Source organism: Melospiza georgiana, chromosome 5, assembly GCF_028018845.1.
Source record: "Melospiza georgiana isolate bMelGeo1 chromosome 5, bMelGeo1.pri, whole genome shotgun sequence".
In the NCBI taxonomy this organism is placed as follows: domain Eukaryota; kingdom Metazoa; phylum Chordata; class Aves; order Passeriformes; family Passerellidae; genus Melospiza; species Melospiza georgiana.
Window position 1 is genome coordinate 36,287,851 of NC_080434.1, and position 19,222 is coordinate 36,307,072.

Sequence of the window (19,222 nt, forward strand, 5' to 3'; positions counted from 1 at the left end):
CACGGATTTATTTTAAACACGTGTCATCATATTGTGATTTAAACAATTTAGTGTGGTGCAGAGGCCACACAGTTTCTTCTGATCTAAAACAACTCACCAGTTACTTTTTTTATAAGGCCAGAGGAAAAGATGTCCGACCGATGTTCGCAGCATCTCGTTTCCAGCGCTGCCGGCAGCGATGCTCAGCCGGACGGAGCCCCGCGCTCCTGGCCGGGGTCCCTCGGCGCGGGGACCCGCTGCCGCCCCTGCCCGGTCCCCCGGGATGCCCGGCCCGGCGGGGCCGGCGCAGGGAGCGGCCCCCGGCGCGGCGCGGGGGCGGTCGGGGGCGGGGCGCGGCGGGGGCAGCCCGGTGTCGGCGGGGAGCCCGTTCCCGGCGTGCTGGGCTCTGCCGCCTGTCTTGCTTCCCGCTCTCCCGAGCCGGCAGCACCGTTGCGCAGCTCCCGCGGACCGGCCGGGACGGGACGTGTCGGGAGCTCGGCGCGGCTCGGGGCTTGCGAGGCGAGGCGAGGCTGGACGGCCGGGGCAGGGGCCGAGGCCGCCCGGCGCTGGCGGCGGGGGGCGGCGGGGGCCCGGCGCGGCGCGGAGCTGCCGGGGCCCGGCGCATGGCGGCGGCGGCGGCGGGGGGCATCGCCACGCTGCCCGACGACGGCGGCAGCGGCGCCTTTCCCCCGGGGCACTTCAAGGACCCCAAGCGCCTGTACTGCAAGAACGGCGGCTTCTTCCTGCGCATCAACCCCGACGGGAAGGTGGACGGCGTCCGCGAGAAGAGCGACCCTCACAGTGAGTTATCCCGGGAGCACCGCGGGCGGCACCGGGGCGGGCGGGCGACTCCTCGCACGGGCAGCGGGGCTGCGAGAGGGGCCGCGCCTCGGCCGTCCCGCCCTGCCGGCGCTTCGGCAGCGAGCCGTGCTTGGAAAGCGCCCGTCAATGTGCCGAATGCTCCTGTGCGAATACCCGCGAGTACGCAGACCGAGTTAATTCATACCGAGTTAATTCATACCCGCATCCCGCAGCCGGTGGTCCCGCACCGGCACCCGCAGGGTGTCCTGGGGCAAAGCCTCGCTGGCGGCTCCGCGCTCAACCTGCTGGGTGCAGAGCTTGTCAGGTGCACAGTTTTTGTTACGGGCTTGAAGGGGTCTCTGGTTTGTTTGCGTGGCCCTTATCCGGGTCTGATGGTACTTGGCGGCTCTACACGGCGGCGGTGAATGCGTTGTATGCATTAAGGTAGGGAGGAGGGTGTTCTTTTTCCCGGTGCAGGTAGGCGCTCATGAGTAGGAGCACTTTTGGCACACAGGTATTCTTAGGAACTGAGGGGTAAATCTGGCCAAGGAAGCAGGCTTTATAACAACCTCTGTTAGAACACCTCTCTGGCTTAAACTGTTACATGTTGCATTGTTTCGTTGGTTTTTTTAACTTAATGATGATACTGATAAAATGTATGGATACCAGCAGCAGCAGGAGGTTGTCCCTCCAGTACCTGATCTTTTGAAGGGAGGGAAAGGCTCCTGGGCTGGGAACACAGCCCACGGACTGAATGATCATAGGCTTTCAGGGAGTGTGTGGCAGGTTGCTGTTACCAACACAGGCTGCTTTTTGTCCCACAAACAAATTGCCTTTTGCAGAGCTCAGAATATTTTGGAAGTATTCAGCACGGAGGTTTTGTGGATGCAGTGGTGAGTTTTTGATGCGCCTGTGAGGCGTTTCCGTCAGCGCAGGTATAGGGACTGCTGCGTCAGATTGTCCCAGTGTGATTCCCGGTTGGAGGGAATTTGTTACTGTGCTCGGTGTGCAGGGCCTGCCTGCAGGCACTTGGCATGAGGAGCAGGTGAAATGCCTTACTGGCATTCTTCATCTGCTCTGCACCTGTGCTCTGACTGATGGATGCAGGGACCGGGCTAAACTCAGGGACTAGGAGCAAAAGGAAGTGAGGAGCCAGACCAAAGATTCTTAATATTACTTTCCACTTCAGATATTCATCTTTTGCAAAACAATTAGTTTTACCCAATAATTCCAAAGAATTCTTGTAACAGGAATCCTTAAAGGAAATAAATCTCATTAGACCATCAGACATGTCACCTCACCCTAGAAGCAGCTATGGAAATGTGCTGCAAAGGGAGGTGATGTTGAGTGGAGGATATTCAAGGCTGAAGCTGAGTCCAAGACATTGCCATGGCTGTTGGGATCTTGCCTCATTCCCTGTCTTTGCTTTTGAAAAGTGCAGGTAATGGTGTGTGCTGTTGTGTGCTCACATGGCTGGGCAGGGCTGCCCTGAGTGGAGGTGGTATTTATCACTGCTGCCTTTTTCATCATAGAGCTCTCCCATAATAATTTCTTCCTTCCTGCCTTTTTTATTATTCTCTCAGGAAAACTAATACTATTTTTTTCATTCTTGAGTCCACTGAATGTGTGTTTTCTCTTCCTATTGAACCTTATCAATACCAAAATTTTCAACTGACATCTCGTGCTTTCCTAGTAGTGAATTCTCTCATTTTTGCATTATCAGACAGCTCTTGACTTGTTGCTTTTTCTTCCTTTCTTCCTTCTTCTTTTTTTTTTTTTTTTTTTTCCTGGAAGAACCCTAGTTCTGAGAAGCAGAGAATTATTGGTGCCTGAAGCATCAGCGAGGGTCATTGCTGGGGCATTGCGTGGTTCACATCCTTAGCATCCTCGCTGTAAATACGTCATTCCACACGACTCTGCTCAACTCTGACCTGCTGAGTGCTGCTCTGTGGAAGTCCCTGTGAAATCTCCTGGTATTCCTGGCATGGCAGAGGGCAATAAATCTTGGACAATGTGAGAGGACTTTAAAAAAGAAATTAGCAATGAAAATATGCACCTTGAGTAGTTCAGGGTGATTTTCTTAGTTAAGCAAAAGGTTTTGTAAGGTGGTTTTGAGAAAAGAAATACAATTTGGTTTAGAAATAATTAAAGGCCCTTTAGTAGAGATGCTTGTGGTTGCTGCTATTCTTAGGAATTAATTATACAAAATAACATTTCAGTAGCACATCATCCTTCTTACTTTTAAAGGAAGTTCTTATTTTAGAAGGCAAGTTACTGTCTCCTTATGTTTCAGACCAAAGTTTTAATACTATAAACAGTTTCCATGATCCATGTCCTTTTTAGCTCCCCTCTCCTGCCTCTATTTGAAATACACAATACACATCGCTTTAGGTCATGGCATGGTTTTACATTTGCCCCACTCACCTTCATTTACCCATAATTGTGTCATTAATGAAATTAAGAATGCTGGAGGACTGGGATCCTATGATTCACCCAGCTGAAACCCAGGACAGGGCGCCTTCCATGGCCATGATTGCCACATCTGACGCGTGGGCTGCCGTGACTCCAGTGAAGTGCCCCTTTGGACACACTCTGGGGACTCCATCCAGAGTGTTTTCCCTTGAAGAGGTACTTTCAGACAAACAAGAAACAGAAGGCGCTTTCTGAGTTTTGTTGTCTAAAGCAAAACAAAATCGTGGCTGGTTTGTTGTTGTTGATCAACAACTGTTGATTTATGCTCTGGAAATTGTACAAAGGACCCAGTGTTTCTGGAAAGGCTCTCCAGAGGTGTTTCCCTCAAAGAGGCTACAGTGCTGGTGAGGGGGAAAAACCTGGAGAATGGAAAGGGAACACTTATCCATACATTTAGAACATGTCTAGTAGCACAGCTTGTTCCTTTCAGAGTTTTCCTAAATGAGGAATGGTTGGCATTTATGTATTTCCATAATTTCTTAAGCAGCTTTGTTTCATGATGAGCATAACCCAAGACAGTATCCAAGGCATCCTGAGCCATTCTTGTCCATTCCTTAATGAGGTGACAAGGCTCCAGCCTCTCACTTGGAAAGGATTCAGCTCTGTGAGCTCAGTCAACCCTGCAGACGTATGAAACACCTCCTTCCTGCTCAGTACCTCTCTCCTCTTCCGTAAATATCTGAAGAAAATGTAAAATAGGGTAATACTGGTCCAGGAAAATTTCTTAAGAAGGTTCCTTTCATAAATAGTGGTTAATATTAAGATTTTGATTTGTCTCTCTCACAACATTTAAATGGTTATGCTGTAAATGTTGTAGAAAGACTCTGCTGAAGTAAAGACTGACTTTTAGAGCAACTCAGTGAAGAAGATGGAAATCTGACCACTGATCATGCAATGGGAGAAAACTCATGGTGATCCCCAAGCTGAGCAAATGTCAGGAGGTGTTTTCATATGAAGGTTCAGGACCTGGTGTTTACCTTTCATAGCTAAGTTGTTTGGGACTTGGATTATCTTCTTCCCCATTTTGGTGTCCCACAGACACGGCCAGAGCTGTTGACAGGGCAAGATCTTTTCCAAATCTTAGCACTAAGTGAGAGGTGACTTGTTTAAAAAAAAAGCCTGCCCCTAAATGCTCAAATACGTTGCTTCTACTTCAGTCCTTCTGGAAACAGACTCTTTTGGCATTACTTTTCATCTGTTGCACAGATCTGAACTGCTTTGCCAAGTACTTTGTGGCATAGCATGGAAATTCCTCCTGGCTCCTGGATGTACCTGCCTTTAGGGGATGAAGTAGCAGAGATCTCGTGTGAAAAAGTTGGGAATATGCTTCCTTTGCTTCTTTTATCATAGAAATACTATCATGTTCCTGTATGTTCCTGCTCAGGGGAGGATGCCTTCTCATCTCTCACTGTGTCTGCTACTCCTGTATCCCAGTTCCTGGTGAGTCTTGCCCACCCCAGAGCTGTGTGATCCAGCAGCAGGTGCACTCCCAAGGTGAGCCAAGGCAACACGAGATGTCTCCAGTGGGCAGTGAACTGTCCTGTCCCTCCCAGCTGTTTTCTGCCCAGCCTGGAAGTGGGGAAGGTTCCAAGGGCACCACCACCCACAGGTACACTAGAGGGCAGGATTTAGCCCTTAGATTGTCTCACACAGGAAATCAGGAGCACTTTTAGGTACTTACATAGTCTGCTTTGCAGGAAAATGGTAATCCAACTCCTGTTAGCCACTGCACTCTCAGAGCTGGAAAAGACAAATCCAGATAACATGTGAGATCAGGTGGCTGCTGTTGGTTTTCATTTGTTTCATAAATGCTTGAAATTTGTGCAGCTGATTCTAAGAACAAGTTTATATGTAGTGGGGTCATATTTAAAAGCATTTTACAGAAAGTAAATTATTTTAGTAACTCAACCTGAATTTTACATCATAGTCTTTTCAGTGACACTTTGTCTCTGTAAGTTTTCCCCAGCTCCCCTGGATTACAGATAAGGTAGGCAGTTCTAATAAATAATTATTTGATCATTATGGTTTTTAGCACTATTGGGAGCATTGCCCTGGGATCAGAGGCCATCTGATCCAGGATACTTGAGAGGTGATGGATTGTGCTGAACTGGTGCACAACCCTGGGATTAATGGGGCTTTTGACTGTTGGTGACAGTGTGTTCAGTGCAGTTATCTAATATAACCAAACCAGACCCAGTGCAGCCCAGAGAATGCTCAAGTTACTGTTGCTGAAGAACATACGTAAGTGTACGACATCTGTAAATTGAATATCTATACCAGGTGGTACCTGAAATGTTTACAGCATGGTTTTTGAAGCCTTAATGTTGGTGATGAGGTACTGTTTCAATCCTGATGGAGAATTAATAGCCTTTGCTTTTGTTAGCACCTGTTTAAGACTATGTGTTTCAAAATAAAGCAGCTGTCTCACCCTTTGTCATTTTCAGTAATGTTTGGTAACAATGTGCAGGTCAAGTGTTTTGCCTGTGCCTCTTCTGCTGCCTCCAGACTTGTCAATAAAAATATTGAAAGGGCGACTCTCTGGAGTGCTGGTGGCATTTTAGGGTTATTATCTTACGTAGTTTTTTGTTTGTTCAGGGTAGGGCCAGATTTTGACTGGAGCTCGATAGGATCAGCCGAGAATACAAATGAGATGATGTCTGAGCAGTTGGGTGGAGGTTGTCCTGCAGGAGCTGTCATGGTGCACTGCTGCTGGAGTGACCCTGGCTGAGCCTGGCGCTCATCTCTGACTTGCAGAGCTTGAAACCACATTGACCGGGTGATTCAAAGGACAAGGAGACTGAGGGTACTGGGAAAGGGCAAAGTAGGGCCCAGACTCCATGGCCATGTGCAGAGCCAGTGTGGTGAAATTCTGCTCGTGTGATGCAGAGCTCAGGGTTTGTCTGTGACCTTCTGACAGGGTTGTAGCAGATTTCATAAAACCAGAATCATTAGAATTCCTGGAATATGCAAGTCACAGAATCCTTGTAGCCATGGCTGTGGAATCCTGCATGGTGGTGTTTTGTTAGAGCAAGGAGAGATGTCAGCTGTGATACAGCTTGAAAATATTTGTAGTCTCTTTCTTGGTTCTTTCCTTCCTGCTCTCAGGCTGACCCACAATGCCTGATGCAGACTTACCCCGTATCCTGTGCCATTCTCTGGGGATGTAGCTTTGGGGTTGTTTTTGGTGTTAAAGGATGTCCTTAACATACTCAAGTGTGCAATTATCACAGCATCTGGATCTGCACTTGGGGGAAGGTCTGCAGCACCTCTGGCAACTGGCATCAGTTTTTTGGTATCTTTTCTTGGCTTTTCTGGGTACTGGGGAAAAAATCCTGAAGTCTTTATTTGTCACCACGTATCCATCACTGAGATGCCAAGAGAAGTGCCAGAGCTGGTGCCAGGGAGGTGGTAGGGAGTGCTGGTAGTGTGGAATGGAGTGTCCCTCTCCAGTGGCAGCTGATTGTCACTGCCTGTCTGTGATGCAATGTCCTCTTCTGTAAAAGGGCAGGACAGGAGACAAGTTCTTCCCAGATGGATGTTTTGAAAAGCATGAGCAGAGTCTATGCAGTTGTCACCCGTGTTACGTTTCAGGTTAGAATAGAAATGTTGGGACTGTATTACAAAGAAAGTTCACACAGTCCCACAACTCTGGGAAGACCCATGGAGAGACCAAGATTCCTGGGTGGAGTGGCTGTGTGCAGTTACTCTGTGGGAGCTGCTGGTACCTGTGGGAACAGAGGTGGATACAAAACCAGGAGCACGTGTTAGTGTGGAGAAGCAGCTACCAATGGCCATGTAGAGGCTGCCACCTCTGTGGAAAAGTCACTTAGGGAATCCTGCTGCACAGACCTGTTGGGCAGTTCCTGGGAGACAGTATGTGGATTCAGTTCCTTGGGTTTGTCCACCTGTAGTGGAGCAGTTGGGATGAACAGCTGAGCATGCTCCGGGCCGTTCATTGGAGTATGTAAATAGGAAGGATTAATTTTGTGATTTTAGAGATTTTTACAGACTCACTGTGGATGTTTTGCTGACAGAAATGTTGTTCATTCAGGAAGATGGAGGACAAAAATGTACAATGTTCATGTCTGTAGAAATGCAGGAACTCCTCAAAGCTGAAGAGGTGCACAGAACTGGCTCATGTTGCCAGGTGTTATTTATTTCAATCCCAACCTTCTGCTTGCTTTACAGCTTCAAGCATTAGCCTCCTCCAGAGCACTTATCTGTGCTAGAGCGAGTACCAGTAGTAGTAAGGTGTTTTCCAGTGATCAGGCTCTAGTTTCATGGATCAGTATTGTAAGACTGTGATATTTTATTAGAAGAAAATGCTACTAGGAGTGGGGTGCCTGGCTGCTGCTTTGATGTGGTGAAAGGTGAGACTGTTTGATGGCCAGTGCTTGTAGCTGCTGTACTGCAGGAGCACCCTCTTGCAGGAGCTGTCTGGAGCAGTGTGGGACTGAAACCATCCCATAGATCTAAACCAGGGTATGGGCACTAGCAGTGGTCAGGCTGAAGCAGCAGGGAGTCAAGTAGGTTCTTCCAAGCTGCAGGAAGTCCAAGGTCTCTCTTTTGTTGTGAGGAATCCTTTCTTAGCATAGTTCAGATGTACTTAGAATAAAATTGAGGAGTGTTACCCAAATATGCACTGTGTGTTTATTTTCAGTAAAGGAATTTGATTCCTTACAAAGAAAATTCTTTGCTTAAGCAGGACTGCATTCAAAAGCAAATTAGAGCCCTTTTGTGAAGACTGGGATTCATTACTGTGCTGGGTCAGCAGTGATTGACAGCTCTTGTCCTTCACTGCAGCTCGTGCTGCTCCCCTGTGCATGCTTTATTGAAAGGTCAGCACAGGGTGGTTACAGCTTGATGGAAGGGGATGAAATAGGACGATGAAGTAAGACTTTGAGATTATTGTGGCATTTGCACTGTCATTGCAATAAAGGAGCTGTGCTGGCACCAGTGCTATACTGTGTGTGCATGTGTACGGCTTTAAATTTTTAAAAATTTGTTTACTTTTTGAAAAAATATTGAAGTCTCAATGATCAGTTCAGTTTCATTGGTACTGGAGATAAGGGAAGTACAAACCCAGTATAATTGCCATCTCAACCTTTTGGCCAGGTTAAGAGCAATCAGCTGTAAAAGGCAGCTCAATTCACAGGAGCTCCTCTGTATGGGGCTGTTCCTTCCTCCCATCTGCTGTGCCATCTCTCTGGATCCTGGGTGCCTGACAGAGTTCCTTTTTCACCACTGTGCTCCAGACTCTCTGAAATCCCATTTACTTATTCTTCTTGGCATTTCTAAAATCCAGCTTTTCCTTTCTGTGCCACTGAGGCTTATTGAGCCTATGGGGCAGCAATGTCTCACTGCTGCTCTGGCAGCCTCTGCCTTTCATCTCATGTGTTACTGCTCCGACATCAGTCACAGCCCTGAAATACCATGTACTACTGAGTAGTTGTGTGAGTTGTACCTGCAGGAGGAACACTACAGAATAACTTTTAAAAATTACACATTTTACCTTCTCTGTCTTCTGAAATGCTGCTCCTGTGTTTGCCTTGGGTTGTCCCTGGTTTTATGTGTTTGTTTTGCTGCAAGTGCAAAACAGGTCATAGTTACAAGGAGATGAGTGAATGCACAGTAAACATAAAGCAGAACTTCTGCAAGTTCTGTACGTGTCTTGTGACACGGCTCTGTTGGCTGAACAGTCGCACCAGCTTTGTTCTAAGTTCAACACCCAAAAGTGGTTATTCTGAGATTTACTTCAGTCAAGACTGAACGAAGTGAAAGCAGATGGAAACAACGTGGGGCATACCTTACCCTTGCTAAGAAAAGCCCTTTGGGAACAGTCCTAAAAAAACTACATGTGAACAGGCATGCATTATTCTTTTGATAAGGCAACCCTGAAACATTTTTCTAAATCAAGAATATGGGGTGAAAAGAATGGTAATTTGGAGACTAAGCTTTATTACCAGTACCCAGTAAGGAATGAAGTTCTTCTCTGGTAAAGTTAGGAATTTTTTCAGTTTGCTTTAGCCCTCTTGACTTCCGAAGATGCATCAGTTCATCTGCAACGCCAAGGAGTCAGCAAACAGTGTGGCAGAAAGCATTTAGAAGGGTTTTACATGACGGTGACTTGGAGCTTCTGGCGTACGAAATCCTTTCGTAATGCGAAGCAATCGCTGTTTACTTTACTCAGCAGCACAAAATGCCCAAGTTGTGCTTTGTAAGCAGAATTCACAAACTTTGGATTTGCTTTTGCATGACATTTTTACTTTTAAAGGGCTCGACTAGGTTTCATCAACCAGATTATGCAAGCTGTGAAAAGTGGAAAAGTGTGGCTATGCGTGTTTTACATGTGGGCACACAGGCAAGGAGCCACTGGTGCCAGAAGTGTTGGATGTCACACTATTCTGAAATTATTGTTCTGCATGATGGCTTTACTGTCTTTTATATGAAATTTATAGGGAGTACCAGAGAATGCTGTGTGTTTGGTAATCAGTGTTTCATGGGGAGGATTCCCAGTGTCATAGGTGCATGTTAGGTAGAACTGGGTACTTGCAGCAATTGAGGTCAAGGTAAAAGTCAGAATCGGTGGAGAATCTGAAGATGGAAATAATTTCCATTGTATTCAGTATCTGTACTACTTAAAAAGGTGCAAACTTTTAAAATCTGAGAATGTCCATGTTAATGTGGTTGATTACCATAGTGGGTGGATGCCTAAACAGTTACACAAGTTACTGTTCTGCTTTAAGCCTTGGTTTACTCTTAAGTGTAATCAGAACTTCCTGAAGTGTTTGCATTTCACGAGTGTGTATTTTTGTTTTAGATGTTTACATTTTGGACACCTTGGGTCTGTCTGTGAGTGGTTTTATGCCTCTGGCTGGCAAAAAGGAAAAAGATACACTTAGAATGTTGTCATGCAAAAGCAAAGAAATGTGCCTTTGTATGGGAGCGTGACTCACTGTTTCTCATCCTGACACTCCATTGGCTTGATTGTTTTTGTTGCAATTCTGATGGTTTGGTTTATTAGCAGCCCACCTCTCCCGCTAAGGTTTGCTGGTTGTTTCTCCTCTCTGTTTCTCCTTTTGGTGCCTCATATGTGTTCCAGGTTTTAGGCAGTGTCTGCATCAGTGACTCTGGCAGTGGCTCACTTTTACCATGAGCGTATGAAAGCGAGCAAGGAGTTGTTCTCTTGTTCACACTCTGAAGACTTGAGGATGCCTTGTATGTCAGCGCTTTTCAAATAGCAGGAGATGTTAAGTTGCTAATTGTGCCTTTGACAGTTTCTGATATCTCTTTCTCAGAGACTGATGTGAGCAGAGGGACACAAAGATATTTGTAATTCTTAGAGAAAGTTACAGTAGGCATCACCAGGCTGGGGTTTGGATCTGATCCAGCAGACAGGAAAAGCCAGAAGGGAGTGTTAATATATGTGTGTTTGTAAATGCATGTGTAGCTTTGAACCAGCCCCTGGGTTTGGGAGGGTTTGTTGTGTTAGGTGTGGAGCAAGCATGTCTGACTCCTTGTGTTTTGCTTGGACACCTGGCTGGGAATAGATGTTGCCCCTGAGCGTGAAGGAATGGCCAACTTCAGCCACAGAGGATGGAGGAGTGGGAATTCGGCTGTAGGGTGTTGCATTTAGCGAAACTTACTTTCCTCCCTTTTTTTGTGAACTTCCTTGCATTTCTGATGCTTATTCCCTCTGGAGCTGACCCACCTCTGCAGTGAGGCTGCAGAATAGCTGCTTTGTGCTGTCCTGTGGGCACGGAGGTGTGGGAGGATGGGCAGTGGGAGCTGGCACAGCAGCTTCACTGCGCTGTCACTCGGGGGCCTCGTGGAAGGATTTTCCTTACAGGGCCTCTGCAAATATGTTGGAGATGGGCCCTGAGCCTTTGGCTGGGGCTGAGCTTTTCCACAGCAGACTGTAGTAACACTAGTCATTGATCCAGAGACGTGCAGCCTGGGATTTTGGGGGTACAGAAACTCTCCCTTCTCGTAAACTGAGTGAGAGGTGTTTTACTTTTTGTTCCAATAAAGCAGCTATATGTTAGTGAAAACGAGGGTTGAAATAGTATCCAATTTTTCCTCTCTTCCCAGGCTGTGAGCTGCTCCCTTTGCTGCAGTGTGGCAGGCAGGGTTCTCGCTGTGAAATGATGGAGTCTCTTCAGCAGGAGGCTGGACTAGAGGGAGTCCTTCTGACCTGAGTTTTGTATGATCCTGACACTGGGGATGGTACTTGTAGCTCTAGATTGCACTGAAGGCTGTCTGTAGGGTGTTAGCTAGAAGGGTTACAGTGAAAATACAGCTGAAGCTGTAATTGAACCTTTATTTGCTGTGTAAATGCATCCAAAGCCAGAAGCTCATAGTTGTTTTTTACTTCATGGTTTTTCTGATATAGTGGTTAGAGTTCCCATTTCTTTGTGGAGTAGGAAAATGGGGGTTTTATTAATCGCTTTGGCTAATACATCCTCAAATTTCACCTCCTTCAGATGTGTGAGTTTGCCTCATGCCCCAGTACAGCACCCTCCTGTACTGCCCTTACCCTGCCCTGTCTTCACTGCTCTTTGCTCTTTTTGCCTTTTATTTTATTCCAGACATGTTTCTGGTCCCTTTCTCTCCTCCCTGTGACCTTTATTTTCCCTTTCCTTACTAATCCTGTGGCATTCTCCTGCCCCAGAACATCTTAGCCAGTGCAGCTGCTGTGAGTGAAATACCAGCACGTGGCTTTGGTCACAGGGATTGCCCCGGGTGAAGGGCTTGCCAGCAGATTCCCACTGGGAGTCAAAAGGTAGTACCAGCTCAGCAGTGAGCAACTTCCAGAATGTGCAGCTCTGTTTACCTGAAGTATTAAGTTGGTAGGTTTTGCCCAGGTCTTTGAAATGAACCCATTTTGAAGGAGATTTTGGCTGAACCGTTTATGATGCATAGCATGGAAACCTTTTGGGACCATTTAAGCTGTGCAGTTCCTGGGTCTGGGCCACTCTAAAGCTTTGGTTTATTAGAACTGTAAAAGGACCTGAGAGTTTGCATTGTACGTGTGATTTTCCAGTTCTAGTGCTCAGGACAATAAAAGTACTTTTGGAAAATGTTCATGTTTTCTTTATTTTTTTGCATTTGCTAACAGCTTTCCTGTCTAGCTCCTTGTCCTCAAAATTATTTTCTCCACTGGACTGTGCAAAAGTGCCTTGGAATTTTTTTTTTTTTTGGAGGTATCTAAGAAAACAAGGAAGATCCATTTTTTAAGAAATATCTGAAACTTTGCCAACCACAATGCTATTAAATACCACTTTTCAACTTCCATACTCTTAGAAAGGTCTCTCCAAGTTGTGGAATAAATGCCCATTTGTAACTCTCTGAAATACACTGCTTAGTTTAACCTGCAGTTTGTACATCTGTCCTGTACATACCCTCTGAAGGAACATCTCAGTGCCTGCTGCAGTGTGCTCCAGCTTCCTTTAGTGCCCCAGATTGTACTGGTTTCTGTGAGTTGGACTGTATAGCTTGTGGTGTTTCAGCCAGAACATCAGTGAATATGAATCTCTAACAGACCTCTGTATATTGTTGGGAAAAAAAAATTCCTTCTCTATCCATTTTTATATGACTGGAAGGCACTGTAGGTTCACTTGAGCTACATCACTCAGAATTTCTTCGCTGGTGTGAAAAGTGCAAATGGACATCCTGCAATTCATTCCTTCTTATTCAGCAGAATGATTCTATTAAGCTTATTATGATAGAAAAGAAAGTCTTTAATAGGAGCTGTAAATTTCCTGGGTCCTCTGAGTTGCTTTTATTGTTTAATTTAATAACTTAATGATGACTTAGCCCCAGTCCTGGGGATGTTTGCTCAGCGGGTGAGCTCTGTGTTCTCACAACACCAGCAGGCACTGAGCAGAGCCTTGTGCTTGGTGTTCCTTGTGGATTGCAGGGCATGAATGGGAACAGGGAAATAACTCACTGCCGTGTTAGAGGGGCCAGAATATCTGGGAAAACGGGCCTTTTTAGCCCTTGGTTAATGAGCTCTTTCACAACAATCTGCTATTTTTTTTTGGGCTACAAACGTCTTAATTATTTGACTTCCATGGATGGGGTCTTGAGGTTCAGTTGTGCTGAAAACAAGTAGATGTGAAATGATGAATGGAGTCTGCACTGTTGCTGTTGGTGACCAAAGACTGTAAAAAATGCAGATCATTGGTGTCAAGTGATAAATTTCTCTTACAACCAATTTAGTTGCAGTGATCTAAACCTAAAATTGTCACTTCTGCTGATGATCATATAGTCAAAATGTGTTTGATCAGTAAGGCTGTGTTGTATCCTGATATCTCCAGTGTAATAACCATGTGGCAAATACTCACTGCATTAATAAAGCTGTAAAATAACACTGAAACCTGAAAAACTCACAGTACTGTTCTGGCTCTGTTTGTTCACGGGTTTTTGGGTTAGAGAGGAAAAACCAGTGAAGCTGATTTTCCTTTTGGAGCTTTCAGTATTGCAGCTCTTTTCAAACTCTGCAGGAATACCTTGGGTGTTTGTTTTTGTTTTTTTTTTCACAAGCTATACAAATTTTTTACAGGACTTAGAAACCTTTACCAGAAGCTCATTTTTACAGAATTTGAACCTCTGGCCTGGTGTGATGCTGTAGGATTTCATGTGCATTTTTGTCCAGAGAAAGTCATGAAGCATAATAAGTCAGTACTGTAGTAATTAATATTAATTTTCAACTGTTCCACAGCTGTTTCTTGTTAAGTGTGTGGTGAAAGCTGTGTGCTTGGCACATCTCAAAAGCCCATTTCCCACAGTCCCTGCCCAGAGCACTTTTCCACGTTCTTGCTTCCCCAGAGGCTAAGGAGTTACACCAAAGTGTTTGGAGCTGTTCATAAGTCTGATTTTGGCCTCATTACTTAGGAGCACTATATTTTGGATACTTGATACTGAGATAAAATTGTGCCTGACTTCTAACTTTTACCGTGAAAAAGGGTTTGCAGCAATAATCCCAACAGTTTTATGTTCCCTGTATTCCTGGTGTTGGAGTTTCAGTTGGTTTCTTCAGTGCTGTCTTTTTTTCCCTTCAACAAAAAGCCAAATAAGCCACAAACTCTCTCTGAATCTCAAGAGATCTCCAAAATTTACAGTCACTTCAGGCATTTATTCTGATGGCTGAAAAGCTCAAGCTATTTAGAACTGCATCTCCAAATGGAATAAAGGACCTGCTGAACCAAAGCAGGTGGGTGAAGGAAGCTCTCATCTGAGACGTTGTATACAACAGGCAAAGGCAGGCAAAAGGGGAAGCTTTCATCCAAACTACTGGGTTTGATTTGTGGCTACAGAAATCAGTTAAGGTGTTGTGTTAATAATTCACAGGTAGTAGCTCAAAGCTGTGTGATAGGACCTTACAGGTTTTCATTTCTATAAAATCTTTAGTTTCTTTTAATTGATGCAAGACACATTCCTGCTTTGTATAGCACTGTTTCTTGTGCCTTTGCTGCCTTCACCTACTGCTGCAGTTCTGTTTGTTTGTTCCACCCACTTGTTGGAGAGATGAGGTAAACTAATGGATATTTTCTGCTGTGAACTGCCAGAACCCTTAGGGAGTGATATGGACCTGGACAGTCTCAGAGTTAGGCTCGCTGACAGTCTGCCTGTACAGAGCTGTGTGCATTCCGTGTCCAATGCTGTTCTGCAAACATTGAGACATACCTCTGGAAAAATTGCCATGAAAAATTTCCATTTTCTGGGAGCAGCTAACTGTGCCCTAAGTGGCCTTTCAAGGTATTTCATGGGTTTTAAGCTGCCTTTATGCGAAATGAAGATGGAATAACTCAATCTCGCTGTTGCAAATTCAAAAGTAGCTACTTACTTTCTAAAAACGGGATCAGAAAGCCAAATGTTAAAAATTTATTATTTTCATTGCAAGCTGAAGCTTTCTGTGGTGGAGGGTTTGAAGCACTGCCTGCTGCAATCCCACGATGGCTCAAAAAGGTGAACAGAGGTGAAACCTTTTGTTTTTTTGTTTTGTTTGCAGTCAAGCTGCAGCTCCAGGCGGAGGAGCGAGGAGTGGTGTCCATCAAAGGTGTCAGTGCCAATCGCTTCCTGGCCATGAAGGAGGATGGCAGATTGCTGGCCTTGGTAAGCAGCACTTGCCTGATGTCTCTGTGTTGCTGTGTCCTGCCCTTGCTCTCTGTGGGGTGGCCTTTCTTCCTGCAGGACTTACTCAGCTGCTCGGTGTGGGATTTATCAGGAGAAATGAGCTCTGCACAGTTCCTGTCAGTTACCTGAAATAGGAATTAGGAGGAGTTGAGCATTTCTGCCTTACTCCTAGGAGCTGCAAAATTTAACAGGAATGGCTTGTCTGAGAGGGAAAAAATCACAGTGATCAGGAAATTATCAAAACAAATGAAGAGTAAAGTGGCTGCCTTTTTACCCTCAGGAGTAATTTTTTCCCCTTTCACTTACTTGCACATGAAGTGATTTTAAAAGACCTCTTTGAAGGGGAAAGTAAAACCAATTTCTTTTAAAAAATTACTTTCATGGTACTAATCTGTATAAATTATTTTCTCATTTTCCTCTTTGTAGAGAATCACGGTTTTTTTGGGCACTTAGACTTCCCAACTGGAAAACTGGCAAGAAAAATATTTTTGAAAATGTGATGATAAAATTTTAAAAGTTATATAAGTGTGGATAAATTAAGCTGCTCTCCGCTGAGACTAGTTTAGTTTCAACTCTTGTGTATTTTATTGGATTCAGTTGAATTTTTAACTGTGTTTTAAAGCCAGTGTATGCAGCAGACTCAGATGGTTAATGTCTCTCTGAGCCAAATGATAAATTTTGCTTTAAGAGCTGAAGTTACATTAATTTTGCTTATGAGACCTAGATACTGTAAATCCTCATCCACATTTATATCCTTCAGTGCCTACTGAAGCACCAGGGCATCCAGCCTGCCAGAATTTTGGTTTGCAATAGCCCCTGGTGCTTTGTTTATTCACACAGCCCCATTCAGCCTCTGTGCAAGTCCGCTCCGTGGCTGGGGCTAACAATGCGCATTCCTAACCCTGGCTGAACTGCAGCTAATGAAAGACCCGTGCCAGGGGATGCAGAAATTATTTCTGATTCCCCTCTGCCTCCATGAAATGAGACTGAAAGTAGTTTTACAGGAGCAGGGCTCCCCAGGGCGCTCCTCAGTTCTGGCTCCAGGGAGTTTTGTGTGGGCTCGGGAATGCAGTTAAAGAACCTGCTTCAAGTTACTCGGATATTGTGTGACAGCTCAGTTGAAGAAAATGTGAGGAGTTGTCCACTGTGCTATTCTTGAGTTAAGGATAATTGGGAATTTCCTGTGGTGCTGGTGCGGTGGCATTCGGCTTCCCATTCTAATAGCACTCCGTACCCTGAGTGACGGGGAATGGTCAAAATAGGGTGTTTAGCACCATTTGTGAAATGACAAACATAAATGCAGGGGTGTGTTTATATTTGGGGTTTCTGCCCTGCTGTTGCATTCTGGGTTTGCTTGTAGAATAAGTTTCCCTTGCAGCGGTTTTTGTTTGCTTAGTTCCTGTAAGGCGAAACGCTTGTGAAGTATCGCCCAGTCACTCGGAATTACTCTCTCAGAGTATGTAAAGTTGGGTCACTTTGTGCTTCTCACTTGAGCTTGTAAAACTCTTTTTTTCTTTAGTGTTGTTTCTGGAAATGGGTATTACTTGAATCATGTTTGCTGTATGCAACATTGTTGTTATTCAAAGGTGGAAACTCTACTCTTTTAAGACTTTTCTTCTGCAGCCAGCCTAACAATTGCTGCTGCAATTTCATGGCTGTTTTCTGTAGCACTGGCAGTGTTTTTCCGTGAGGATTCCTGCACTGTGACTTCCAACAGTCTGTGGCTGGCTGTGCCTTTACCATTTTCTGCCTCTAAACACATTCATGAAACTGTTTCTAATTGCCAGCGTCTCTTGTTCATTAGAGCAGGGCTGTGTTTCACGAGAGCTCGCAGAGTGTACGCTGGAAATGTCTGTGGTGAATTGCACATGGTGAAACACTGCTGAAATTTCTTTCAAAACATTATGGAACTTTAATTTCTAAACACATAATTTAGTCCTCTAATTAGTCACTCAAGTACTATTCTGTCCTTTTTAATGTCTGAGGTTTTTTAATTACTTTTCAGTGTCCAGGATCAATTTGCGCAGAATCCTTGTTTTGCAAATAAATTAACATTTTTGGAAATATGTTTGCAAATTCTTATTCAGGCCTGTTTTTCATCTTGTTGGACGTTTTTGTAATTACCTGTTGAGACATGCTGCAGGGTTTGTTCTGAGCTGGGCTTTGCAGGATGATTTATTGCACAGCCCGTGGACCACTGCTCACCCCGGTGACCTGTGTGGGGGTGCAGTGGGTCGTGTTCTTGTGTGGAAATCTGGATGATGCAGCTTTTCATGGAGCATTTTCATGTTCCTTACTAACAGAGTCAGTCATGGGGAGAGGTGATCTCTACCGCTGGAGGAAATGGCTGGATGTGAATGCAGATAGTCAAAACCTCCCCTTGGGAAATGCTCTTTTAACTGAAAATATTTGTGCAGAAATGCATCTGATCCAGCAGAGTTTCGATGAAAAAATGAAAAAAACATTTCCCATCTGATATAGCTTATTTTGACTTTCCAGTTTAATTATAATTTCACTTCATGGAGTGAAATGTGATTATTTAATTTAATTAAGACATTTCCCAAACTTCCCATGAAAGCAGGAATTTTGACTGACTTGTATTTTATGATAAATAATTTGTTATTTAGGGATATGACCTGTTCATTCTGTCATGCTTACATGGCTTTGCTGTGATCAGCCAGGTTTTGCTAGACTTGAAGGACTTGACTCTAAGAGAAATTCTTGTCTTTTGATGTTATGGATTCAAATTGTGCACAAACAATGTGAAAATAACCTGCATTTAGTTTGAGGGGAGTTCAGGTGTTTCATGAGGTGCTGAGAAAGCTTCCACTGTCAGATCTGCACTATGGATGCAGCCTGGACTGAAGCGTATTTGAAAGGAAAAACCACAGATATTCAGAGTTTTTTCCAGGTGCTGAGATTGACAGTGCAGTGGCTGACATCCTGCTTTTGCTAGACAGCAGTCCAGCTCCTGAAATGTCACCTCTGGGGGATGTTCAGGAATACACAGTTCATGAAGCCTGAGCTGTCATTTGTCACCTTAATGATGGGGTTTATATCAAAATGTTTACATTGACAATGGACTGTAGGAAAGCACTGGTGTCACATATGCTTTGGGGAGAAATAAGAACTTTTCTTTTTTCACCCTTTTTTGATGTGCCTCTGCCTGAATTTCCAGCTTGGGCAATTGTACTGAATTGTCTATATTCTGCTTAAAATTTTTGTTCTTAAAGGCTTGTTTTATGCATTTTCTGATCAGAACAAAGAATTACACGGTAATTAAAAGGAAGTAAAAAGCTGCTTAATCTGTGTTAGAGACAATAAATGAACCATAGGTAAAAAACCTCATATTGTAAGTTTTTAACAATATTTTCACAGTAAGTATCTTTCTTCAGTTGTGAAACAGTTAGTCTCTATTTCTTAAAACCAAAGGTACTGCTAACATTTTTGCTAAGTTAGTCCCCAGAATGTGAAGAATCGATTTGTGGTGTTACACCAGTAATGCTTTCTCTTTTCCCTTTTAGAAATACGCAACAGAAGAATGTTTCTTTTTTGAACGTTTGGAATCCAATAACTACAACACTTACCGCTCACGGAAATACTCAGATTGGTACGTGGCACTGAAAAGAACTGGACAGTACAAACCTGGACCAAAAACTGGACCTGGACAGAAAGCTATCCTTTTCCTTCCCATGTCTGCTAAAAGCTGACTTCCACGGCAGATTCTGAGCACTAGTGCCACACAGCACTAAAGATGTCGCCTTTCCTACTCCTTTCTGAAGTAGCCAAATATAAGCAATTATTTGCTGATATTATAACTGCTTTTGCAGAT

The 19,222-nt window shown here is 44.5% G+C and overlaps 1 protein-coding gene across 1 annotated transcript; it reads left to right on the forward strand.

Moving 5' to 3' along the window:
- The first annotated feature begins 602 nt into the window (after window positions 1-602).
- FGF2 (fibroblast growth factor 2) lies at window positions 603-19,110 on the forward strand. The gene is made up of 3 exons (XM_058024324.1): window positions 603-780; window positions 15,266-15,369; window positions 18,915-19,110. The coding sequence occupies exons 1-3, from the start codon at window positions 603-605 to the stop codon at window positions 19,098-19,100; spliced, it is 468 nt and encodes a 155-aa protein (XP_057880307.1). The 3' UTR covers window positions 19,101-19,110.
- Window positions 19,111-19,222: the final 112 nt, after the last annotated feature.

Bases quoted from the DNA above. Each gene is read 5' to 3' on its own strand.
- FGF2 (XM_058024324.1), top strand. From the start codon at position 603: ATGGCGGCGGCGGCGGCGGGGGGCATCGCCACGCTGCCCGACGACGGC. The intron at 781-15,265 runs GTGAGTTATCCC...TTTTGTTTGCAG, and splicing joins CGAGAAGAGCGACCCTCACA to TCAAGCTGCAGCTCCAGGCG. The intron at 15,370-18,914 runs GTAAGCAGCACT...TTTCCCTTTTAG, and splicing joins ATGGCAGATTGCTGGCCTTG to AAATACGCAACAGAAGAATG.